Below are 26,843 nucleotides of genomic sequence, written 5' to 3' on the forward strand. Positions count from 1 at the left end.
AGACCGTCTTTTGTGAAACTTTGTCTAAACTGGTGGTGGCTTCTAAAACCAACTCCTTGGCTGACTTTGCGCTTCCTCTCTCAGACTGACCTTTCAGTTTCACAAGTGTGAATTCTTCACTGGATTCGCTGTAACATGTGATCCATAGCTTTCTCTATTTGTCTGTCTACTCTATGTTGCGAGCAGCAAGAGCCAGTGTCACTTTGTTTCCTGACATCGTGGAAACTTTCTAGCAACATTTGCAGAACATTGGGATGTGGTCTTTGAGTCTTGCAAAATACACAGTTCTATGGGACCAGGGCATAAGTCAGATATAAGGGCCACTTAGTGACCATTTTAGATAGAAGCCTGTTTAACAGCTCGGGGCGGTGCAGCTGATGTTTGAGAATACACATATTTGTTCCACCAAGTTCTGCGTGCAATGGCTCGCAGATGGGCAGCGATTAATCAGAGAGGTAACTGTGAAGTAGTTTGCAATTAGACTGGAAAGCTCTGAGGCATGCTAATTGAATCAGAAAATTAGCAACAGCTCTTTGCTGAGCTGTAATAGGCTAGCCTTCGCTTGCAGCAGGTGCTAGCCCACTCAGCTGTGGAACAAGGTATTTAAGTCACATTAGCAGCAGTAAAAATATTCCTTGATATGGAACAGTTAGATTTTCTGCTGATTTTCACTGCCCATGTCACCAACAAGAGCCAAACAGGAGCCAGTCAGCTCAGCCAGCTTGTGGCACAAACACAACAGCTCAGAATGAGTCAGGAAGTGTTGCGTTGAAAAATATATGAAGACATTTAAATAATATATAACAGGAGATGAGCTTGATGGTGATCACATGTAAAAGACATATGATGCAATGCTGTATTTGAGCAGTGATAATGTAAAAAAGCTATTTGTTCACAGACAGTGCTTGTAAACATTGGTTATTTCTTTCAGCTTGCTCAACTGTTTCCCTTCCCTCCTATCCGCTGCTCCTCTTCATTCTCCTCACCTGCCCTTCCCTCATCTGTTACCACCCCCTCTTCCTCCTTCCTCTAGCCTCCCCAGGGCTCCTGTTTGCTGACATCTCTCTCTGACACAACATGAAAAAGTGGTGAGAAATTAAAAATTAATCACTTTTGAGCATGGGAGAGAGAGAGAGAGAGAGAGAGAGAGAGAGAGAGAGAGAGAGAGGGAGTCGCTTTTGTGGGAAGGCTGTGCAAGCAAAAATTCTTTTAGGGTTTCCGTAGAGCAGAGTTAGGGAAGAGAATGAGGGAGCGGAGAAGCGAGGCAGAGAGAGATGTGCAAAGGAGGAGAGAGTGATGCAGAGATAGATACAGTAATTCCCCAGACAGACAGTGTTGTGCCTCGTAGTTCTGGCTTTAAAGCACGCTACGTGCCACACATACAGTAGGAGCAGAGGCCATGGCAGAGAGAGGGAGTGTGTGTGTGTGTGTGTGTGTGTGTGTGTGTGTGTGTGTGTGTGTGGGTGGGTGTGTGTGTGTGTGTGTGTGTGTGTGTGTGTGTGTGTGTGTGTGTGTGTGTGTGTGTGTGTGTGTGTGTGTGTGTGTACACATTTCAGGCAGACAGCATCCTCTTTTCTGCCTGTTGAGCCCCCCAGTCCTCCTCAACATTCCGATCCTGCCCTGGCTCTGCTAACTCTGATATCTTCATCAGACACGTCTTCCTGCAAACACACACGCTCACTCGCACACACCCACAAAGATTCCCCCCACAAGCACAAAATGCATAAATGCATGCTTAGACAAATACACAATCACATAAATATGCTTACATACAAGCAAAGGCACATGCTGCCTTGTGCAAGTTTATAGACACATTTGTATCGCCTGCGTCTCTCAAACACAAACACACTCACAGACACATTCACATAAAGCTTTTACACATTTTCAGCTGTGTTTTATCATGCTCATAAGGATGATTGTGCCTTCTGTATTGATTTGTGTGTTTTTGTCTGTGTTCATATGTTGTGGTGTCTGTGCTTAGCCTGAAATTAGAGGGGATGGAATGAGGTCTTAGGTTGATGAGAAGCCATCCGCTATAAACCACTGTCATGCATTGATTTTCCTGGTAATGAGTTCCTCACAATGTAGACACGGAAAGAGGCGTTGAAACATACACATCTGGTACACGCGCACTATATCACGAGCACTCTTCTCTTCATGGAAACACACATAAAAGACAGGTAATGAGAACATGCGTCTGTATCTAGTGATTATAAAAATATAATGTCTTGCAGACAGGTTTATGTTCAACATTTTTCATGATGTCATCAGAACTCTTTTGCAAACAACAGAGTATTGTCAGTTAATGTCAATGCTTAAAAAAAGGAAACATGTTTTTAGTCATTGTAATTTTTTTTGCTGACCATATCTCTAAAAGTGGCAGTTTCTAAGTAATGAATAACCCTATGACTAACCCAGCTATGACATGTGCCTCCAATTCTTATTAATATTTGCTGAAGTGGTGCATGCACTTTTTATTGCAAATCATGCTCTGCCACAAATCCGAACTCTTGTACTGTTCACCCCTCCAAAATTAGTCAGGAGAGCCTCGCTTTCCTAAAGACTCTTTCTTTATCTCCACACCCCTCTCTCTCTTTCTCTCGCCTGCTGAGAGGATAAGGGCACTCCCACTCTTAGTCAACTGCAGAGCATTTACACTGAGGTAACTGTAGGGTCAGCTTGATCAGCTTTTAGTTGGAAACTCTGGCACCTGCTGTGGAATAGGCCCTCAGGCACTTTGGCCTATTACACCGAAACTTTTACTTTCAGTGTTTACTTCAACTACCCGGCCATTCTACGTGCGACTGTGCAACCTTTTTTTGTAAATCAATTATACAACAGAAACTACAGTCACATCATGTGGTTTGTCCGAATGGATTCACTTTTATCCCTCACTTTGATTCTATGAAGATCATTTCCTCTGGCATAGGATATGTGTTTATTTAGGAATCTAATCAAATTGCACTAGTCCAGCAATCTTTATACTGTGGAGTGAAGACTTTTTTTTCCAAACATGGTCCCTGTACAGCTGCAATTCAGTCAGCTCCGCTCCTGGCAGCATATTCCAACACCAGCTTGTTAAACAATTTCAAATCTCAACGCCAACTCTAGCCTATTCATACAGTTAACCCCCCCCCCCCCCCCCATCTTCCCTAAGCCCTCCCTCCATCCTACCATCCCTCCCTCTGTCTCTCCTCTGATCCCATTTCACAGTGGAACCATCAGGCGCTTATCCCGATCTCCGCCTTGGCTGGGGGCCCAAAGCAGTGCATGGCCCGCTTGAACTCAGCTGTGAACTCTCAACCTTTCCCTCAGCGCTCGTCTCTCAGTAGTTTACTGCCTCCCCCTTTTTCCAGACTCCATCTCTGCCTATTTTAGGAGGGTTTTGGATGAGGGCCTTGATTTGCAGTGGATGCTCTTATGCACAGTTTACAGGGCACGTCTAAACACACTCAGGGTGTCGAGTAGAGCTCAACAATAACATAAACTCTCTGCTATTATCCAGACAGCAGCCAGCACACCAACCAGCCACCCTGCTAGGCAGCCAGCCAGCTAGCTAGCCAGGGAGCACACTGCTGCAAGCTGTCAGTCAAACAACTATCAGGGTAGTCACCTAACCCATCAGCCTGCCAGCTATCGTGAATGTTACAAAGCTGGGCTAACTAAGACAGCTCCCAAAATGTGTCCCTGGAGCAGAAAAGGCGATTGGGTTAATTTCCCTTTTCACTCCGTTTTTTAAACCGCTAAGTATGTCAACTGGCACTAGCTGGTGGCTAATGATGGAAGTCCTAGCCAAAAAACTAAGTCTCTGTTTTAGTCATCACAGACACAAACCAGCCGCTTTAGACAAGACCTCTGCTTTCCATGTTGCCCTCGGCTTACTTCCTCTTTCCCTTTCTGTGTGTCACTCAGCCAGTGTATTTCGTCAGTATCAGGAGTTACAATAATGAGATTGGGGTTTTAAACAACTGAGCTCAGTCCGTAGTAGTGCGTGCCACTGGTCATGATATTCTGGCCTTCATGGCCCTCATCCTGCTTATTCTATGCTGACCCTTAGAGGTCATGTGAGAGTCAGAATAAAGCGCTGGTCGAGTATGTACAGTAAAAGGGGCTGAACAAGTCATGTTTGCTCATCTAATAGTTAAAGTCTAAGCCAGAACGTGGGATGTGGAAAGTCTTACAAGACTGTAAGTTAGCATGTTCATTATACTGGGCATGTGCTGTGTATTTATTGTCTTGATAGACATTTATAATTGGGCTTCATCTATGAATATATTGTTGTTGTTCTTATTTGATTCCCCAACTTCAGATGATAGAGAGCACTAAATTCCTCTGTGGAGCTGGTGACGTCGGGCATGCTGCGCAGGTAATGTTAGATAACATGCCTGACCCTGTCTGGGAACAGCATGCAGCCAAGGTGCTGACAGGACTTAGGTGCTCCATGGCTGTAAACCCCTACCTTTGCCCGTGTCGCTGAATGTCAACCCAGCACAGGGAGCTAGAGCTGAAAGTGTCATCATATCAGCTCTCATCAGTGTTCTGAGAGAGGGACCGAAAGGAAGAGATATAGGAAGGTAGGAGGGGGTCTGCTCCATGGGAAAGAACTGGCAAGGCTTTATGACACTGTTGGCTTCTCATATTTTTGTTCTGAAAAGATTTGACTGTGTGTGCATGGTGACTTTATCCTCTGTGTGTGTGTGTGTGTGTGTGTGTGTGTGTGTGTGTGTGTGTGTGTGTGTGTGTGTGTGTGTGTGTGTGTGTGTGTGTGATCTCAGTGACACACATCCCCTTTTATGAGAGGCACATCACACTACAGATGACCCTGTTGGATGGCGATGTCCCTTTTAACTACAGCACCCTGATGCAATCCACTGTAAATACATTAAACCAATTTGCAGAGGAGAAAGCTGCTTATCCATCCTCTCTACCTCTTTCTCTATCTTTCTTTCCCTCTCTTGCTCTTACTCTATCTTTAGCTCTCTCATTCTCTCTCTCTCTTTCTCTCTCTCTCTCTCTTTCGCTCTCTCTCTCTCTCTCTCTCTCTCTCTCTGTATATATCTGTTTCACTGCATTTGTCTCATTCTCATTTTTCTTTTTATCCACTTACCTCTATCTGAAAGTACTGCATGCAGACACTCCCCAGTCTCTAAGCTTCACTGACTTTAAACTCCGCCGATCTGGTTTACCCCCTCTTTTTAGTATTACTGCCTGCTGACCACCTTTACCACCAATCCAACCGTATCGCCCGTCACTCCGGCTTGCCATAAGTCTCAGCCCAAACCTGCCTGCAGGTCACAGGGACTGCCAAAGGTGCGATGAGTGACGCGGCACTCTGGCTGACCCCTGGCAACTTGGCAGAGCTGTCTCCCTAATGAGATTAGCTGGGTAATGCCGACTCTGTGTCTGTTTCTCCTGCCGCCCAGTCCGGCCCACCCTGGGGCTCTTTATTTAGCCAACAGCAGGACAGGGTGTGCCAGCATTCGCAGGTCGAGGGCAGGACAGGACCCACAAGCCCACTGCCCTCCCTTGTCCCTTCGCCCAACCCCATCTATCTGGACTGCCCAGCCTGGGTTTGTAGCTTCACAATTCTGCTGTTGTATTGTTCTTGTCTCTTGTTGTGGCTGTGTTTCAAACTCCCTCAATATATATCTCTGTCCCACTAAATTAAAGTGCCCTTTAATGTCTGGGCAATGATCAAACAATGCCCTGATCCCTTGAAACACACATACTCTGCCCCGAGCCAGGCGACCGTGCGAGAAACCCGGGAACCTCGGCTCCCATACGTACGTGTGACTGGCTTTGATGATTGCTTATAGCAGCGGAAAGTGCAAAGCTGCTCACTGTACCGCCCTGCGAAGACACACAGACTTAGAAATATTACCAAAGCTGTGGCCACCAGCCTGGAACTAGTTAGGTGGCCAGACTACTAGTTTGCACACACAAATTTGCAGCTTTATTCAGAAAATTATGCTAAATTTACTTCCTCTGTATTACTGTAACCCTCTTTGCCTCTTCAGCCTCTTTTGTCCCTTTGTTTAGGTGTTTCTGAGAAAGAAGTTATTAGTACCCTTATTAGCAGTGTGCGAGTTTAAGTGCCAATTAAACGCCTACAACTTTGTCACTGTGACAGAGTGTTTTTATGAGAGGGTCCTCGACAGACAGGGGGCCTCCCGTGGCACAGGTGTGCCCCTCTCAGCTCTAGGGTCACTTTCATCCTGGAGTGTATGACAGTTCCTGTGAGTCTGACAGTGCTGTGCAGCCCAGCCCAGGTGTCCAGGTGTTCTTACTGTGTGTGTGTGTGTGTGTGTGTGTGTGTGTGTGTGTGTGTGTGTGTGTGTGTGTGTGTGTGTGTGTGTGTGTGTGCGCGTGTGCGTGCGCCAACACCTGCTTGGCTGTGGCCCTGGGGCACAGACAGGTTCAAGTTCCACCCAAACAAACATCCTGTACCAATCGCTCAATAGACGTGTGTGCATGTGTCTGTGTGCATGTGTGTGAATGTATGTTTTCTGTACTCATCATTTACACTGAGGGATTGTGTTACCTAGACGTGTCAAAGTCTGCTTTTGTGCCGACAGACTGTCAGCTTGCTCTTCACCTTGTGATTGCTCTTGATCACACTGGCATCAGGTTCTGACATTTTGTGTCCCAGTTCATCTCTGGCCACGTAAGAACACCATGAACAAATGTGTCATCCTCAGCCAAGAGCAATATTTAGAGAGGTGAATTAGCTTTAACCCGAATCCCATTCTTCGTGTTTCAGTCTTGTGTTTTCATATGTCTCTGTTTCACAGACATGCAAGAATGCACGCTGAAAAGACTCTCTCTCCTTCTCTCTCTTTATCACTTTATCACAGACAGAGTCAGAAAATGCACGCTGAAAAGAACAGAGATACACATGCACACGCATGCGCACATGGCCCGCGCAAACACACATAACTGTCCCCCGCCCCCATATTACATTGCTAATATGAACTTTTAGAAAAGAAAAAAGTTCAGTTGAATGAAATGAAATCGTGAGGTGCCTTTAGAGGCCTCCATGTTAACCAGAGACCCTGCCCAAAGATGGCAGGTCAAGGGAATCTTACCCACAAAGCGCCTTTTCTAGTCAAGCCATTGCTCTGCATTTCTACAAACTGAAGATCTCCCTCAACCTTTCTGTAAACTCGGTTTACATCTTTATAAGTCCCCAAGTACATTCAGTATTTTCCCTGTATATGTATGCATTGGCATGTTTGTGTGAGTGGCTTATTCAAGCTGTGTTCCCATCTGCAGCTTTGACTTTTGAGTTCCCAATTTAAAATTTCTAAGTGATGACATGCTTGCTTACAGGGAAATATTGGTAAAAAGGGGCTTAAGACACACCACATTTTAATTGTGATCCCAGGACACTGCCATTTCTCTCTCCCTCAAATTTATGTAGTGGATTTAATTTTGTGTTATATTGTAATCCATGTAAATGTTTCTTTTACCCATTTTTATTTTCTTTTAATTTTTATCATCAGAGAACGAAAAAAAGATTTTAAAACCTGCAATGTCTTACAATAAACATTGCATAGCATTAACATAAGAATCCCAAAGGGAATTTCTGTCCAGCTAGAGTTTAAGAAGTCATGCTTATATGCATCTCAGATATTTCTTATGAATTGCAATGCATTGCAGGATTGCATAGTGTGCCATTTTTAATGGTCCGGCTTATTTCCTGTTGGTGGTTCTCTTTTGGCAGAATGGTTGGTTTGGTTAAGGAGGGGGAAGTTAGTTTAATTTAAACTGTCCATTTTGGTTAGCTCCATTTATTTAACACTAACGTTAGTACTCCCTGTGATATCAATACAAGAGTTTGTGAGACTTTTTTGAGACTGAGAGCCTTCTTGTTAATGCACATATGCACATCTGCAGTGCATTTCTTGTTGCTTGAGTGTGTGGTTGGTGTATTCTTCTTTATCGCCGAGTGTGTTATAGGGCATGGTGCCCAGTTCAGGATCTATGGGGTGGCCCATCATAGTGTGACCCTACAGGGATACTGGAGCAGGACAGCCCCTAGCCATATGGCGGGAATCCCTGGTAGGTTGGCTGGCCAGTAACTTGGACAGCAGCACCCACCCAACAGCCCTGGAGACTGAAGACTGAAGGCTTTGTTCAGTATGGTAGCGGAAGGGGGTTTGTGGACTCTTGGAGCTCTGGACTTTACTGTGCTCCAGGCCTCATGCGTTGTTCCATTAGAAGTAAAGGAGCCCCAAAGAGTGTCATATTTGAAGATGGATGAGGTAGACGATAAAGCTTGCAATCAGACTTTCAAAAGACTTTTTTTTTGCAAAACGTCCAGGATTTGCACGTCTAGACTCTTTGACTAGACTAGATCAGCCAATGTCAGAAAAGAATACAGGGAAACAGAAAAGTAAACAGGAAAAAGGAGTAATATTAAGTGCGTAAGTGTCAGTGGAGGTAGAGAGAGAGAGTGGGAGAGAGTGCATAAGGTGGAAAGTGTCAGAGGATTGGAGTCAGATAAGAAAGTAAGAGAGGGAGAAGAGGATAAAGTAGTCAGAGACAGGAAAAAAAATAAGGCCATGAACATCTTGTAGAGAAAGAGAAAAGAGCAGCCAGAGAGAGGATCCCTCTGGATGTGGAGACTGTGACATCACACTGTAGGGTCCCTTATGGGACAGCAGCAGACGAAGCACACTCCCTGCTGCATGCAGGAAGGGGAAGCTTTGCCAGCATGGAAAACATACAAGAGACGAACGAGAGATGAGCAGAGCAGAAAAAAAACGCAGTTCCCCCTAGAGACGAAGTGGGAATATTCTGCTAGCGCAAACACTATGTAGGCAGATAGCTGAGAAAGAAGAGAGAGGGAGATGGCAGAGAATAAAAAGAAGGATGCTAGTGGAAGGGAGAAGGGAGCGGTGTGATGCATAGTGCAAATGGTGGGAAAGTGGAGGAGAGGGGTTTGGAGAAAAAAAAGCAGAGGGGTAATACTTTGCAGAAATCAGATCAATTAATTTGTAACATGATGGTGTACTGAGAGTAGACCAGGGTTCATAGTGTTTATTAGTTATAGTAGTATATGAGCCACAAAATTATCACGTGACAAAAGAAGGTATTTTGGTTTGGTTTTTAATTTCAAAATATTATTGATTTGATCTATGGTAGCTCGCCAAAATTAGTAATTGCACTAATTATTACTGAAATTAATATTAATTCATGTTCATGCTCCCACAGTTTATGCCTTCATTGGTTGAATTTTTTACCCTTGATGCAATCACTGCACTGATCACCATGGTGAAAAACTGTCGAAACCCATTAAGCGTTTCTTATAGGGTGTAACCCTTGACAACCACTTTGTGTATTAGGACACCAAACATTACCCAGAATGTCCGCCCCCAGTATGATGTTTAATACGATATATATATATATATATATATATATATATATATCTGTAATGTATGTGTGTGCACAGCGGGGAAAGTGCGGAGGAGGCAGATGAAAAGTGCCATTAAACCGGAGTAACCTAAGTGGTGTATTAGTGCAACTCAGTGAGAGCCATGGGGTCATCAGAGAGGCTCTGATCATAGGTCAGAGTATGCTGCTGTGAAATGGGACATTACCGCTCACCAATACAGCAATAAATACAGAAAGAAACTTTAACTGCTGTAAAATATGAGGCAGCCCTCTCTTTTCGCAGGGTGTGCATGACTGTGGGTGTGTGCACACGCACGCAAGAACGCATGTGCTTAACTGTGTGTCTAGGGCTGCGGTTTTGCTTAAGGGAGGGAAGAGGATGGGGTTAGGGAGGGGTTTAATATGCTACTTTAGCCCTCAGGGGTTGTACAGTTGAAAGTCAGTGCATGAGGCGTGCAGAATCACACCAGCCTGCATTACAGAGGGACTGGGGGTGGTGGTGGATTGGACGAGTGGTGGGGGGGACTGCTATAAAAAGTGAAATCATATCACTTAGCAGCTGAGTGCAGATAAAGCTGTGTTTGAACTGGGAGGCATAAATTATACATTGTAAACAGAGCGTTGGGAGACTACGGCTCGTTTAAATTATGACAGAGGGTAGTTTTTCTCCTCTCCTTTCTTCCTTCCCGCACTCACAGTTTCCTTCCCCTGCCTCTCAGTCTCCCGATCCTGCTGACTTTTTTTTACCTCGTGCCTCTCTCTTTCCCTTTTCTCCATCACCTGCCTCAACAAGCAGCCAACTCCACACAAACACGTATGCTGTTTGAAGGCTGAGGATAAGCCATTTTCGCCTAATGTGTCTGTTATCTCTCTTAAATGTTTTAATTTGCTACTTGGTTATGGCTTCCCATTGTTGAAATGCAGTGACACCTCCTCTCGCCGTCCCCCACCCCCCTACCCTCTCTCTAAGCACTATCCCACAGTGTTATTGAGAAGTAGCGCTCCTCACACGTCATGAGTGGAGGACAAAACTGGCTGGCAGGGCTCGACATGATTTGATCAATGTTCTCCTACTGCATAGTTCAAGTTGGGCTGCTGTGTTGTTGTTGTTGTTGTTTTTTAAAGGTGCCTTCGTCCCTCCTGACATGTGCAAGGTTATTGATCAGTTTATTCTATTTGCCGTTGACCGCTCGGCACCATCTCTGTGCTCACAAGTCAATAGTGGAGGATTGAGAGGGTGAGAGCCTCCCCTGACCTCCCCTCCCTCAATCTCTGACTCGACTCGTCCACCCCACCACATATACACACACACACACACACACACACACACACACACACACACACACAGGAGAACGCACACGCACGTGCACAAAATGAATGACTCTCTCTGCCTGTTGGACCCACACCTCTGATCCCAGCTACAATTTTGATTAGTCTTGAAGTGCTGCAAGGTCAGGACTATGTGTGTATCTGGTGTTAGCTGATGCTGTCAGATAAAGGTCTTAAGCTCTGTTGGGGTGGGTGCTCTGTTTTTACCTCCAGAGGTGATCGTGGCCACTCTGAAACAGGGATCGGTGACCTCGCCCCGTTTGGCAGACACTGCTCAACTTGTGTGTCTATGTGTACGTTTGTGCATACATTTTTGTTCTTGTACTGATTAGGACAGTCTTCTAGAGCAAGGACTGTTGAGCCGTGTTCAAACCAACAATAACACTGCGTCAAAGAAACACAGTAGCTCCATTTGGAGGTCTGGATGATTGCTACAGATACAAGTGCACATATGAAATACAAACCAGGAAGACAGAAAGTGAATCAGACACAAAGACATTTTTTTAACTTAAATTTATCATGGCTGCAATAATGCGCTCAATTCAAACCGGTACTTAAAAAAACGAAACCGCACACACTTTGTCAAAAAACACAGGTCATGTGACAGCTAACCTACAATCTTTAGCTAACCTATCTGTTGCGTCCCTGTGTAATTGCAAAATTGTGCCTTCTAAATCTAGTGTTGAAACTTGACTTGTTATGAAGAAGAAAGTCAGTGGACACTGAGTGGAAGTATAGGACATGGCACACGTTGTCACACACGCTGTTGAATGGCAACGGTGTTTGCTAGTCTACTTGATATGCAAGATTTGCGGTTGGCATTAAATTACTAGACTTACCCAAAGAGGAACGGCTGCTGTCATCATCATCATCATCATCATCTGTGATGTCCACCGTAGGGCTGGGACTCTCTTCAATTTGTCCGGCGAGGCCAACACTGGCTGCTGCTGTTTAAGTGCTTGGCCTTGCATCACGTAGGTTATCAAACAAGGTGCATTGTTCGGCTTTTAAATAAACTCCATGTGTCGCCAGATGTTTCATCAAATTAGACGTGTTACCTCCCTTGCATGACATTGGTTTAAGGCATCTGTTGCATGTCGCAGAGTCTGCATCCTTAGACGTGAAATGCAGCCAAACTTTGGAGCGTTTTGCCTTCGGCATCATCATTGATCCTCTCACTATCAGTTCTGATCAACAAGTGTGTGGAGTAGCGGCACTGACGTCACGCAAGTTGACGCCGGAACACCAGGGGGCAGTGCAAAAAAGTCAGGCACCGAAATGAGGCACCGAAATTTTCGTTCTTATTCGGTCTCGTTACTACCGTTTATGTCGGAACCGGTGCCCTATTGGCACCGCGTTTCGGTACCCTACCCTACTCATAAATTTAGTAGAATTAGCACAGTGCTTCATAGCACAAGCTAAGTGGAATATATGTTTGCAGATTTTTGGTTGGCCAACACAGTGCATTGCCAGATGCCAATTGTTTCTTGCCTGACAACCCTGCTGGAGTCTCCTGACACGACAACTTTGCCGCACTAATGCAGTGATCTCATTGAAATGAATATGAAAGCTCTATATGTGTGCCTTTGCCATTTGTGCTTAACTGGGAAAGTTGTACATTTCCTTTGTTTTTGGGTTATGAATTAGCATAAATTCAGTTTCTCTCTCAGCGCTGCTTCATTCCAGAACTTAGTTCATTTATGAAGACCAGACTGGGGGCTGCAACCCCACGCCTCTCCGTGAAGCGAGAAGAGATAATTATTCTCTTTCTGACTCACACATTTCGATGAAAAATGCATACAGCGGGGACTGGAAGCAGTTTATCAAAAGGTTAACTCTTCCCCACAGTTGTCTGTGCCTACAAAGGGGAGCATTTCCGACAATAGTGGCAGCGTCGGGCCACTTTGTGTTTTCCTGCTGTTTTGTTTGGGTGTTTTCAACATTGTTGTGACCCGCCGCTGGCCCGAAGCTTTGTTTTCACGAAGTTAACTTTCAATCAAGAGACAAGCCAGCTGTTGTTTGTGTTGTGCTCTGTACATCATTTCTTAAGCAGCCGTCAGAGTGCAGCTTCATGCAAAATGATTGTAACATGAATATATATATATATATATATATATACACAGCATACAGTTATTTCATATTATCAACTTTCAACTTTATGCATACAATTATATACTGACGTTGCATGCAAACAAACATGCAAACCAGTTTAGTAATAATCTCTGACAGCAATCATCAAGTCTGACAATGTTCTGGCCATTGTATACAATGTGCTGTATTCAGTATGCACGTCATTGTGCTTGATAGCTCTTTAGATCATCTCATTGAGATTCAAAAATCTTTTGCCTTTTTCACCTTCACGTACACTGTATTCCCACATACACTACTGTCACTCATTCATACACACGCATGCTCACACGCAGAGTTAACACTCACACTTGAGGCCTTATGTGGAAGGAGCACTGCCTGGGAAAGTGATAGCAAGAGAAAAGAAGCTCTGGAGAGTGAGTTATCTCTTTAGATGTCATTGAGGGGCGCCTCTTTTCTCTCCCTCTCCTTCCCTCTATCATTTTCCTCTTTCTTCCCCTCTCTCTGTATCCCTCTCTTGTTCCCACTTGCTCTCTCAAATCGTGCTCGCCTCCAGTGGTATTCAGACAGTCCAAGGACAAAGTAGAGATATGCTGGGAGCAATGGACTGTCCGTCAGAGTGTGTGTGTGTGTGTGTGTGTGTGTGTGTGTGTGTGTGTGTGTGTGTGTGTGTGTGTGTGTGTGTGTGTGTGTGTGTGTGTGTGTGTGTGTGTGTGTATGTGTGTGAGAGAGAGTATTCTCCCCTTGTCCTGACAGATCGGAGTCTCGTCCCTCTCTGTTTAACCCCCTGATGCTACATCACACACTCGCACACAAACAACACACACTTTTCAGGCTTCTGAGGACACACATAACAACACAATGCACAGCTTGCTGTAGTTGAGGTCGAACACTTGTGGTTAAGGACTGTTACGTTAAATTAATTTGATATTTATTGACTTGACAAGGTGACTGTAATGGTATTAAATAGTTCATTTCCATAAAGAAGTAAGATATGTGTATTATTCACATGCCTCAGCCTTGTACTGTATTTGCGGCACCAAGCCAGGGGTCTCTATTTTATTAAGTCATGCAGTGTGTCAATGTGGCCTTGGCTTGTCTGACTGAACCAGATGGAAGTTGATGGCCCAAGGGTCTGTGACCCTGAGAGAGGCGTATACACACACACACACACACACACACACACACACACACACACACACACACACACACACACACACACACACACACACACACACACACACACACACACACACACACACACACACACATACACACCTACACACAAAACCAACCAGATGCTAACGTACTTCATGCCACACACATGAAATCCATCCTGGAGACAGACTTGTGTGTGTGTGTGTGTGTGTGTGTGTGTGTGTGTGTGTGTGTGTGTATGACGTGCCAGCTGCGCTCCCTCAGACAAACAGGGGAAATCCTCCTTGTCTTGCCTTGTCCATCACAGGCCATCTCACTGTCCCAGCGCACGTGGGCCCCTACAAACCCAAGAGATTTAATCAACACACATGCACACACACATCCACATGCACAGGCCCCTTGGCTCCAGCCAGGTTCCCCTGACGCAGGGACACACGCAGGCAGGAAGTTTGAGGAGAAGTTTGTGTGAGTTTGCTTCTCTTAGAACACTTCAAGTCTGACCCTCTCTTGACCAGGCGGCTTCCTTCTCCTCCATCTCTCCGTAAACAACCACATCCCCATGACTGAAGGCGCGCTGGCTCGCCAAGTGTAATAACATCACTCATGTTTTGATGTGAGGCGGGACGTCTACGTGAGTTAGGGAGGCTGACTTACGTAGATATGTTTGTGTGTTATGGTAGTGTGTAGCAGAAGAAATCTTACATGTGTTTGTGTGTGTGTGTTTCCTTCTGGGTTTTCTCTGATTGCGGGGATGGCAGATCTTCGTCATGGAGGAAACCATGTTAACCTGTCACCTTAGCAGGCTTCTCCTCCCACTATTTATCTGCTGTGTGTCCGTAAAACACACACCGGCCCATGCACGTGCGTGCACACACACGCAGACACGCACACACACATAAAGAGTGGTGTTCCACTGATCTCGTTGAGTGTGTGTCAACTCCATTAGCACATTCCCAGATAGGGCCAGCGCCCTCTTATCTGTGGCGACCCATTAATTACACTTTGTTCCCTTAAGTGATCTATTTCAGACCTGCCCCGCCCTCAACACCCACTCTCTGCTATCTCCACCCCTGGCCTGCTCCTCCCCCACCTGACCCCTCTCCTCTCCTCTCCTCTCCGCTCTATACATACATGGCAGGTATATGTATGCATGTCTATTTGAGACACAAAAAAGTAAAATGAGGCTCTTACAAAGCACCTAGTTGCTGGATTTAGATGTTATAGACTCAAACTGTGTGGAAATCCTACAGTCTAGTATACCACATGTTCAACAACAATACTATTGCCTTGTTTGTATGTGTGCACCCTCTGCACCTGGGAGATGCTAAGCAGTGAGGAGTGTTCAATCAAGCAGTGGTTAAATTGTTGATGTTAACCCCATTGGAAAGCTGTTGGGTTAAAACCAAAATACTGACGTAGTCTCCGTGACGTCACCCATAGGTTTCTGAAGAGCCAAGATGAATCTCAAAGTGGGCGACGGCCGATGGCTCTAGCCATCGCCATCTTGGCAGTGCCTGACATCGGCTAATCATAAAATGGGCAAAGAGGTGGAGCGTGGATGGAGCTGAGACAGGCTGAATGAAACCTACAGTCTATGCTCGCCTCCTGTAACCACCTGTCACTCAAAGAGGAACTATGCAGAACTTTAAGCCTGATTATATCATTTTAACTTTTAAAACAGTTGTCATAAAGAGTGAACTTAGCTAAAGAGACTAAACCCATTTTTTGTACCAGGTTGTAAACATGTTTAAATATGCTATAAAGTTGGGCATTTTAACATGGGGGTCTATGGGAATTGACTCCGTTTTGGAGCCAACCTCAAATGGCCACTGCATTTTCTGGCATTTCCGCAATTGCTTCATTGTTCAAGCTGCTTGGTTAAAACCAGGGGTTCTTGATTCCACTGTACATGTGAGCATGCTAGTGGAGCTTTGAGCAGCTCCACCAGTTTGATCTTTGCATTGCTGTTCCTTTTCATGTCCTAAGGTCCAAAGGCAACTGCTTTGTGCTAACGTAGATGTGTTTTCTCAGCTTTGTTGGAGATTGACATGGGTGACAAATCCATGCATAGAATATCAATTATTTGCTTCCCCTGCGCAGCCCTTTTTTAGCTTGTTGTACAAAAGAGATCTCTGGGTGAAGTGATAGTCATGACTACTGTTGCTATAAGGTTATCAACCCTGCTTCATGCTTTTTGTCACCAAACAGAACCACCTAGCAATGTGAAGAACATGCAACAAGGCATTTCATTTCTCATTGTAAGCAATGAAAACAGCAAGTGTATTGCTGCATAAACAGCAGAGGACAAATATTTATTTGGTGGAATATTAAGAATCAAAAAGGGGGGGACATTTAAAGAACTGCCATGTATTGTACATTCCCTCGCCATACTGCCAGTTTATAGTGCCTTTAGATGCTTTGCAGTAATACCTTGCATTGCACAAAGCATATGCCAGTGGTGTTAATGACTGTGCTCTATTCTTCTGTAGAGCTTCTACAATCTGGTTGGTAAAGGAAGGCTGTATGTATGTAAGGTGTGTGCGATCGTCATGGCCTTGTGTGGATGGGGGTTCTCACACTTAAAGCGGTCTATTCTGAATTGATTCTGATTCTGAATGCGGCCTGTCTTTCTTACAGGTGCAAGGGGGCCTCTCTTACCCCTCTCCTCCTCCACCTCTTTTGTGACTGAGTGATGTGTGTATGTCTGATATTGTAGGGGTGTGTGTGTGTGTGTGTGTGTGTGTGTGTGTGTGTGTGTGTGTGTGTGTGTGTGTGTGTTTTCTATGCCTGGTATTGTCCTGAAGGTGCTAGGGAGTGTGTACATGTGTGCACATGTGTGTGTGTGTGTGTGTGTGTGTGTGTGTGTGTGTGTATGCGCTTGTGTGTGTGTGCACCAGACCTCATTGTGTTGAAGTGGAGCAGAGGTTGTGTGTTTATGTGAGTGAGGAGTGAGTGTAGTATAGTGAAGTGGTGTTAGCGAGTGTGCAGTTTGGCTTGGATTTGGTTATTAGACTGTGTGTGTGTGTGTGTGTGTGTGTGTGTGTGTGTGTGTGTGTGTGTGTTAGCGTGTGCATGGGCACACTCACTTGTGCGCATGCTCCGTCTCCACCAGTGTCTTTGGCAAGGTTGTCTGTCCTGACCCTTGCCCAGACGTCATGATGTGTGTGTGTGTGTGTGTGTGTGTGTGTGTGTGTGTGTGTGTGTGTGTGTGTGTGTGTATACGCTTGTGCCTGTGTGAGTGCACGTATACGCATGCATGCAGTGCCTCCATTAATGGACAGTCTTTGTAGGGGCCTCTCTTTTCAGCCATGCTGCTTTTGAGGCACATTGTGCCTGGGCATAGAAACAGAAGCTCTCCATTGCCCCTCAATAGGCCAAAAACAAAACCGTGTCAGGCGAGCTAGCAGCCCCTGAGTGTTTGCCATTTAAGTCCCGACCAATGGTGGTGCAGATGGAACAAAGGGCCTGGACAGGGAAGGAGGCCTACACTGTTTACAGTGCTAATGTCTGGGTGGCACTCCCGACAAGGCCCCTCCATACACATACATGTGTACGCACACTCAGTCACTCAATCTCTCTTTTTCTGTCTCTCTCTGTCACATACGTACACTGCATCAACAGGTGCATGCGCAGAACTTATGCATCTTTAAAACAAAAGCTGCCAGTGAATCTTGGACATGCTTGGAGAACATTTGTCCTTCATTGCCTAGAAGCAAGAGACAAATAGTTTATAAGGAGCAGGATTTGTGCTATGTGCACATCTGATTGTTCATTCAAATCTGTCGTGGTTTCTTTCTATTACCAAGACATTCTCACAATTGTGAGTAAACTTGTTTGTTATGAGCAAACCATGTGCTCAGTCTATAACTTCAAATTCTCTCTTTTAAGCAAATTACATTTTATAAAGTTTAAATGTAAAAAGTTTCTTTATTTTTAGCTATGTCTAAATAGTTGTATCCTAATGGCTACCTGATGAAACTGTCTTTGATATAAGGAAAAAAAAAAGTAAGTTATAAAATAATTCTGTTTTGGATTCAATTCATATAATTGACTTAAATTGATTCACATGCTGCATATATACAGTGCTAACCTGAATATTCAATTTTAATATTTAAATTCACTTTGCAAATGATGAATTTTTAATCATTGTTTAATTACATTATTATTCCAATGTAAGAAGTAAATAAGAAAAGGTGCAACTGAGCTTTCTTGCTCTCGTTCCAAAGAGTCTCATCCCATTTTAGTAGAGCAGAGTAAAACAACTGACATTGAGATGTGCTGTCAGAGGCGAGGGCATGTTTGGGCTTTCGATTTTTACTGAAGAGGAGTGGGGAGAATCTGACACTGGTATCAAATAGCTTGCGCTGTCCTTGGACCAGGGTTATCTTGTAAATACTGCGCTCCAAGTCTATAAAAGCGAGGGTCCTTTATGACGGCCAAGGCCACTCATTCACGTTAAAATAAAAAAGCACTCAGTACAGCCTGGGTATGGAGGCGGCAAGTGGGGAAGGATAGATGAAGGGAGGGAACTGAAGTAGAAAGAAAATGTAGAAGTACAGTACTGCACTGTCTTTTGTGTGGCAACCTTGTTGTCACAAGTTTTACTCTTCCTGGAATTATTATGTGGAATGTAAAGTAGCTTACGTTGGATGATGGTTTCAATAAGTTAATGTGATATTCTTCTCTCTGGGCTTTCACTCAATTTTGTTTCTCCATGTCTCTCTTCTGTTTGTATTTTATTCTAAATAAATACAGAGTCCCCTCAGCGGTCCCTGTAGTGATTTAGGTTCCTCATCTCTGGTTGTGTAATGAGTTCTGCCTTGTTTTTGTCTAACAACAACACACAATAATAAGCAAAGTAATTAAAAGCAGTACGAAGGAGATGGGGGGGGCGATCCCGCTTACCGACGAGCATTGAAAATGAATTGCATTCAAGAAGCAGCAGTGTATTACTGGTTTGATCAAATGAGCTCTGTTTAAGTATTTTTTCTGTTTTTTTTCTTTTGAGATGCACGTGTGTCTCCTCTGCCCCTGTAGACGGCTTAGTACCATGTTGATTTTATTAAAAATGAATACACGTAGCATAGCATAAACAAAGTCTGATAATATGTTACACTGTCTGTGTGTTTGACGTGGATGTCTTCACCCTTAGTGGAAATTGAGGGGTGGTAGAAGGGTGGGGGGGGTAAATTTAGATTTAATTAGCTTTTTGACTGAGGACAGAGTTGAACTGGCAGTGTGGCTGACCGGCTGTCACCTGCCTGGGCTCTCTTTGACCTCGTCTCCAGTGGCAACATGTCCTACCCTCTTCGACAGACAGCCACGTGGGACAAAATGACATTCTTGACCTCTACCCATGTCGGCAAGCAAGATGACAACGCGCACAGCTGACTGTACGCGCGTGTGCATCTCTTATGGACAACCACACAACAATAGGAACTAATACACGCACTCTGTGCACATACTCACACACACCATGGAAGATCATCTAATATCAGAGAGCGTCAGGGGCGGAAATCCGATCGGCTGACAACCAGGATACAGATAGCGATTCGCCACCGCTGATCCATGCAACAGATAGTTTCCACAAACAGCAGCCCGGCTAAGGTTACAGCCAGCCAGGGCCCGCACCACAACGCACTGCTTTGCCTCACATCGAGATAAAACAAAAGCTTAGGTTACAGTCGATTGAAAATCGATAAGAAAATACACTGTTATATTTTTGATGAAAACTTTGACAAGAGGAAATGAGAAAATGTTTGCTTCGGCATGCAATATCATGTGCATTATTCCTGTTAGTTATTCTGTTTTTGTAATTTTCGCTTCATGATTATATCATTGTTCATCTCCTTTTTTGAATTGAAGCTCATTAAATGTTTAACCCAAATGTCAGTATATTTGATTAAGCACTCGTAATTGTTTAAAGAAATTCAATTCACACAAAGTAAAGTATCATCCCTTTACATTTCCCCTGCCTCAAAGTTCTCTTAATAATTTGAATATGTATTTATATTATAAATGAAGTAAAGAGATATGGCCCCCTTCACATCAATGTAATTACGAATCACAAAAAAAGTTTGATTCAAATAAAATAGGCCATTTGTACACAAGCAATTAACTGGTGCAGCTTTAAATAATGTCGCCCAGATGGAAACTAATTATAGTCGGCATGCTTTGATTCTGGCTTTCTGTCGGAGTATCACTCGGGGCGTCACTTTGGCTTTTCAGTCACCTAGCGTTTGTTTTGAAATTTGTGACAATCAGAGCCGATTACCATTTGTAACAGCATGCAGCGTTTGGTGTGGAGGGAAGAAAGCATGGCCCATAGCTATGAAGGAGTTTCCTTGTTTCCTTTTTAACAGCTCAAAAGTCTCCTTGTCTGTTCCCTTACCTCACTGCACACAAATGATAACAACTGTGTGTGTGTGTGTGTGTGTGTGTGTGTGTGTGTGTGTGTGTGTGTGTGTGTGTGTGTGTGTGTTAGGGAGAGCATGTTGGATTGTTTGGTGTTTTGGGGGAGGGTAGAGTGGGTATGTGGTACACAGTACATGTGAGCGAATGCATGTGTGAGTGTGTGCCACCCATTAGACGCTTGCATTTGACGTGTGAGTGTGTGTGTGTGTGTGTGTGTGTGTGTGTGTGTGTGTGTGTGTGTGTCAGTCAGCGTCTTGTGCCAGTGTAGCGACAGAGGGAGATCAAACAGTCAATTACCTTGAGAGGGCTCCAGTGGCTGGGACAGAGTGGAGGAGGCTAGATATCCAGGATCAAATACTCTCCTCTGCCTGTCACATAATGAGGCAGCCTCACCAGGCGCAGACAACACACACAGAATGTTCAAACACAGGGCACAGGTTAGACGCTGGACTGAAACTCTGCCATGACCTGAGCAGAGAGCACGGAAGGGAAGCTTACACTACAGACCACATACCTGCTTTTTCCTGCATTACAGCGAAACATCATCACGGAGATGTGTGTGCGTGTGTGTGTGTGTGTGTGTGTGTGTGTGCGTGCGTGCGTGCGTGCGTGCGTGCGTGCGTGCGTGCGTGGGCTCTGCCTCACCTCAAGGTTACAGCCGTCATCATTCTACTTGCTGAAATAATCTCTGTTAAGCTTGCCATTGCCTAATGCTAATTACAAACACATTGTGAAAGTAAAGAGAATTTTTTTCTGTACTTCCCATGACAATACCCAATATTATGGAGTGCACAGTAACATCATTATTGCATTTACAACAAATGAGGACATTATTGCATTTACAAAAAACTTTATTAAATTAATGCAATTACAATCATCTTGTTAAAATTAGCACTTAATTGATTTACAGTTGTTGCAAGAAAGCGCACATAAATACAGTGGGCACTTTATTTTCAAAGGTTGATCAATTAAATACAAGACACAAGTTGTAATTAAACTGATTAAAGTGGAGCCGTTATATCTTGTTTTAACAATACATGAAATCAATCACTTGTAAAAGAAAATCTGCTTAGCAGTTGAAAAACTTTATCAGTGAAGGACTTAAATTGAGGATAAAGTGGTGCTCATTGGCTGTTTATGGGTTCACTTTACACACAAGATACAGCCAGATGACACCTCATCGATCCCCACATCTTTTAAAGATATTACTGTGATTTGTGGCATAGCTGAGGTAATTCTCTCTCTCTCTCTCTCTCTCTCTCTCTCTCTCTCTCTCTCTCTCTCTCTCTCTCTCTCTCTCTCTCTCTATCTATCTTTAGTGGCTTGTGAAGCCTGGTCATTGGGGTTCCTCCTCTAAATCAGTCATCACATCTCAGCTTTGACAATATCCATTAGGTTCGGCACACTTTGGCTATTAAAGGAAGACACATAAACTGTTAAAGGCCTATTTAAGCCAGTGTGAGAGTGGGTTTATGTCTCTCTGTGTGTGAGTGTTGTTGGGTGGGTGGGGGCGCTCCACCATATAGAGGGGTGGAGCTTAACACCAGAGTCATTGGAGGGGCACAGGCTCATCTGCATATTGGCACAGAGACGCCCTCCTAGTGACCCCGGACTGCGATGGGATAGGGTGGAGAGGCTGGCGGCGTTCCGGAGGAGTTCACCACCAGTTCAGGGTGAATGAGAGAGCGCTGCGGCATTGATCGCTTCTGCGGAGAAGAAAAAAAAGAAAAAAGGACAAAACAGAAGTAAAAACACTAGTGAGGCTGATGAGACGGGGAAAATGGAGGAGGAGGAAAAGATCACAGTGCCTCAAATTGGATATAAATGATAGATTAGAGGTGTGAGAGGGCTGTGTCTTTGTTTTCCAGGGATGGGTGTTGTCTTGAGCCCTACACAGGTAGCAGAGTCACTGAGAGCGCGGGGTTATTGACTCCCATGATTGCCCAGCCAGTAAATTTGACCCAAGGCACTGACTGCAGTCTGCTTGCTATATAGAGTGCAGCACAGTCCCTTATCTCGGAGTGATCGAGAGCCCCCTTACATACTCGTACACACAAATTACACACGCACGCACATACACGCACGTACAAACTAAACACTCCCCCTGCAACTGAACCCAAATCCACACTCAGCCAAAGACTCCACACTTACCCCCGGTCCAACAATCATACACACACACACACACACACACGTGCACGCACACCATCTCCATTAATGCGTCCAGGCAGGGGTCAATCTAATAAACATGGGGTCAGAGCAGTGGTCATCAGAGGCCTATCTATGGTGAGAGAGCCTTTAAGGTGCCTCCTTATTGTATCCCCGCGGCCTTCTAGTCTAGCTATTTATAGCCGATCACATGTACACAGAGAAGAAGGGAGGAGAACGGCAGTGAAGTGAGGAGCAGAAGTAAGGTGGTCTTTTTGAATGTAGTGCTGATTTGACTCATCCACTTGGGTTGTGGTTTTCAACCCTGTTCTGCTGGGACCCGTTGTTTTCATACAACCCTAACTGATTTCAGATACCAAGCTTATCCTTTTCTTTAATCCTCCCGAGAAAATTGTAGGGACACCATTTTAATTTTCTTATCTTGAAAACAAATATAGGTTCCAAAAAAAGAAAACTCATTACTTCAAGGCTTGTGTTCACTCAGCCCTCTGTCTGTAAACACATGTAAATTTTTCTTAGATCCATCTATCAGGGGATAAAACTCTTAATATCATCTTGCGGCAAGGGGGCACCTCAATATGGCTTCTCAAGTCCAGTTAGAGTTGTGTTGCTAAGCAGCCGAGCTGCAAGCCAGCGGCGGCAGAAACAAGCCATTATCTGTTAGCGCTCTCGCAAAATGGTTAGCGAGTAGGAGTAGGAGACGAGTCGGGTAACAGCTGCAGCCACGTCCTGTCCTCATCATGGATGCTCCGATGCAGAGCCGAGGTATTCTGTAGCAGGATTAGCTGGCGTAGGAGCAACATAGAAACTGCCATCGAGTTTGCAAGCTATCAACTAAAAAGCTGGCCAGCGATACCGCAACCCCTGAGGTTGACAGGAACCTGAGGCGCATGTGCCAGATTTCAAGCTCCAGTGCGACCCCAACTTGGGAACTGGCTAACCTGGAGGAGGTCAGAGGGAAACCCAGCACTGCTGCCTCCCCCCACCACCGCCAGCCCACTTGATATGCTTACTAGTTACCTCTCTCCCGCTTCTGTATTGCCTATCCTCAATCAGCCCTTTAGAATGAATGACTACCGCTCCACTGGTTTTGCTTAGTGCCCCCATTGTGCATAATTCTGGTTTTGTTGGAAGGCCTGAGATGGAAAGAGGGACCTGCAGTGGTGTTGATTATCAGGTATCCACTTGGATAAGATATTAAGGGCTGTCCCATTGGACTAATAGGTCATAGGCTGTCATGGCTCTCATGCATAATAATCCTTAGACATTCATGGAGCCATGCAATGCATTGTGGGAGTGGTGAGCCTTACAGGACTAAAGTTTTTATGCATTTGCTTTTTTTCACCTTTTGTTTTGCCACAGTAAGTGTATAGCATCCAGACCTCCGTGTGTAATTATGTCAGAATGTCCACCATACTCCACCATATGTCCACCATTTCTTTTTTTTTATATAGCTTTACAGTAAGCAAGTACTTTGTGAACCCTGCTCATGCTTATGTTTGTGTGTGTGTGTGTGTGTGTGTGTGTGTGTGTGTGTGTGTGTGTGTGTGTGTGTGTGTGTGTGTGTGTGTGTGTGTGTGTGTCTTTTACATGTAGGCACAGAGCGGCATGAGCTGACCTCCTGGGTGAGTTTCAACACCATCTTCAGGTTCTTCAGTGAGGTCCTGGAGGCGAAAGAGGATGAGGAGGCGGAGGAGACCTCCAACACTGTCACCACACGCAGCAGTTCCCTCAAAAACAAACACCAAGATTTGTAGAGGACTGACAAAAATGACTTGGAACAAGAGGAGTGGGATCCAGATCTCCTCTGCAATTATTATTTTTTCCCTCTCCAAACTCCCTCGGTCTTCCTCTCCTCTGTCTTCTTCCTGAGTGTCATTTCTCCCTTCCAGCCCTCCCTGGTGGTGCACACACAGGGCCTTGTTGTTCTAAGAGACAAGAGTACAGGGTCACCATGTATACATCACAATAACATTTTGCATTACTTCTAGATGAGCGCAACTGTCAAAGCAATATGGGCCTGAGTGTTAGCGCTTCCCGTGGGCTGTGGCCTGGCTGCGGGTATGGGCCACGGCAGCAGAGATTAAGGCTGACAGGCGCTGTGCACAATGCGCTGTGGTGCACCTCTAATTGTCCTGACATCGGCCTGAACTGAGCTAATGCCCCGCCTGCCCTCCAGTCTGCACTGCTCAGTCTCTCCCTCCTCTCCCCCTTCCCCCCTGGTCCTAAAGCCTGGACTGCTTACCCCGAAATCAGCTGTATGATATCTTCTGCTAAGGTTTAACATCATTTCAACCTGATCAGTGCCCATCTTCTTCCCACCACAAATGCTTTTTTTCCAAAGAGTGAACACACACTCTTAACTGGTGACCATTTGTTTGTTTTTAACAAAGGGTGTTGTTTTTATGACTTCTTCATTCTCTAACTTCTCTGCACATGCAGTCAGCTTCTAAACCGGACTTTTCCTATTCAACTTTGTGTAAAATGTGGTTCAAACTCGTGCCATATATTTCTGGGATTGCAGTGCTTATAATAAGACATTTTTTTTATTTTTTTATTTCTTAACTTTGAACTAAATTTGAATGCAATGTCTCATACACACCTTCCTATTTGATTTCTTTTATATTAAGCCAATACTAGAGCTGTAGGTGTTTACTTTAGAATATATGTAGGATTGATTTGCAAAAGTGTGGATAGTCTTCTAGTGTTTATTATAAATATATATTATTTTTTTTCTCAATTTGATATTCTTGAAATTGATGTCTCCGGATGATTGAATATGATGAAACAAATAAAACAAACACAACCTGTGCTGAATATGGAAAATTCCGGGCAGTGAGCATATTTAAAATGACTTAAAGTCAAGCATCAAAATGGGTTTGAGGGATATCTCATTTTAACAGGAGCCAGAAGTCAGCTCACAACACTCATAAAGCCTCAATATATCGCCTTACACGTGTCAGGAAATCCAAGATTTCAATATTATTCTAAGCCTGAATGATATTTCCTTAGATGCTGGAGAAATGTAACATATCTATTTTTTACGCTTCTTTCCTCCCACAGAAGTTCTCTTCTTGTGTACTTAGAAGTGACAAAGTCAGCTCCCTGCTCAGCTGCACATAATCTGACTATGTGACACAAGCATGATAAAAAAAAGAATTCCATGAGGCTGGTGTGCTTTATAAACCACTCAAGGCTTAATGGAATACACTTCTAATGTGTCATGACATTAGTAACAATTCAAACCGGATACTATATCTTATGATACCTTAGACACATTCTGAAATATATACCTTTCCTTTTTTTTTTTTTTTACTTTAAATAGTTCCCATTGTTTAACTTTTACACTGTGAAATCCTGCCTCTCCTGCCACTGTGTGTATGGTTGAAGGCTTTTGTGGATTATCTTTCCGCTGTAATGAGACAACTGTGGCTGATGGTTGCAGGCCTAATTTCCTTTTAATTTGATTCAGATCTCTCCAGGTTTCGGCAAAGAAGTTAGCTTATTATTTGATTTGATGAGTTTCGTTTCAAGATATCATTGCTCATCTTTCTGCTTTACAGCTACAGTCAGTTCATTTTTTTCACTCCATAATTTGTATATTGTTGCCTTAGGAATAAACAAGACTCTGTTCACTGTTTTTAATAATACCCAGCAAAGCCATATGTGAATGAACCTAAAGATGTTAGAGCAGCCTAAATCCAAAGCACAGTCTGCAAATAAAAGGGGACTCATTTTGCCAATTGTGCTTGAAGACTATAGTTGGTTTATGGTTTATTTGTTGTATTGGTTTAAGGAACACGCCTATTTTTGTTTTATCGCATAAGCCTTTGGGTTTTATATAACTGCGAGTGTTCTGCCTGGTCACATATTTTGTATATATTCTCAAATGTTTTTCTCATTCTCTTTTGGTCCATTTTGCTTTTAAACGGCTGTCTTAAGAAATCATTTTGAAGTTGATTTCATTTTTGTAATTCACCTATTAAACCTGTCGAAAGCTAATAAAACGAACTTTTGCAACTTGCTTTTTAAACTGTACATATTTTCCTATTTTATTGTAGATTTTTATTCCCTTTTGCTTTTTATTCCCTCGTGGTTTTCTTGCAGAAGTATATAACTGACGCCGGTGCGGAGTAGCGCACGTTGGAGGAATGTGTGGAAAAATAAATCCGCAGCACTAGAAAGTCCGTCTATGGCTGGAACCGAGGAGAAGGAGAGCTGTGCCCGAAAGTGTAAAGCGAGTGCAGAGGGACGAGAAAGTCGAGCACCGAGTGAAAAATGACCGGAGTCCT

The 26,843-nt window shown here is 44.2% G+C and overlaps 1 protein-coding gene across 2 annotated transcripts in view; it reads left to right on the forward strand.

Annotated features, from left to right (window-relative positions):
- The window catches only part of arb2a (ARB2 cotranscriptional regulator A), a 159,592-nt gene extending 133,017 nt beyond the window's left edge, over nt 1-26,575 (forward strand). For both annotated transcript variants that reach the window (XM_078250489.1, XM_078250490.1), the window contains exon 11: nt 24,148-26,575. In XM_078250489.1, coding sequence (XP_078106615.1) covers nt 24,148-24,308 — 161 coding nt within the window. In that variant the 3' untranslated portion in view covers nt 24,309-26,575. The remainder of the gene's footprint in view (nt 1-24,147) is intronic.
- Nucleotides 26,576-26,843: the final 268 nt, after the last annotated feature.

Source organism: Sander vitreus, chromosome 5 (genome assembly GCF_031162955.1).
Source record: "Sander vitreus isolate 19-12246 chromosome 5, sanVit1, whole genome shotgun sequence".
Taxonomy (NCBI): domain Eukaryota; kingdom Metazoa; phylum Chordata; class Actinopteri; order Perciformes; family Percidae; genus Sander; species Sander vitreus.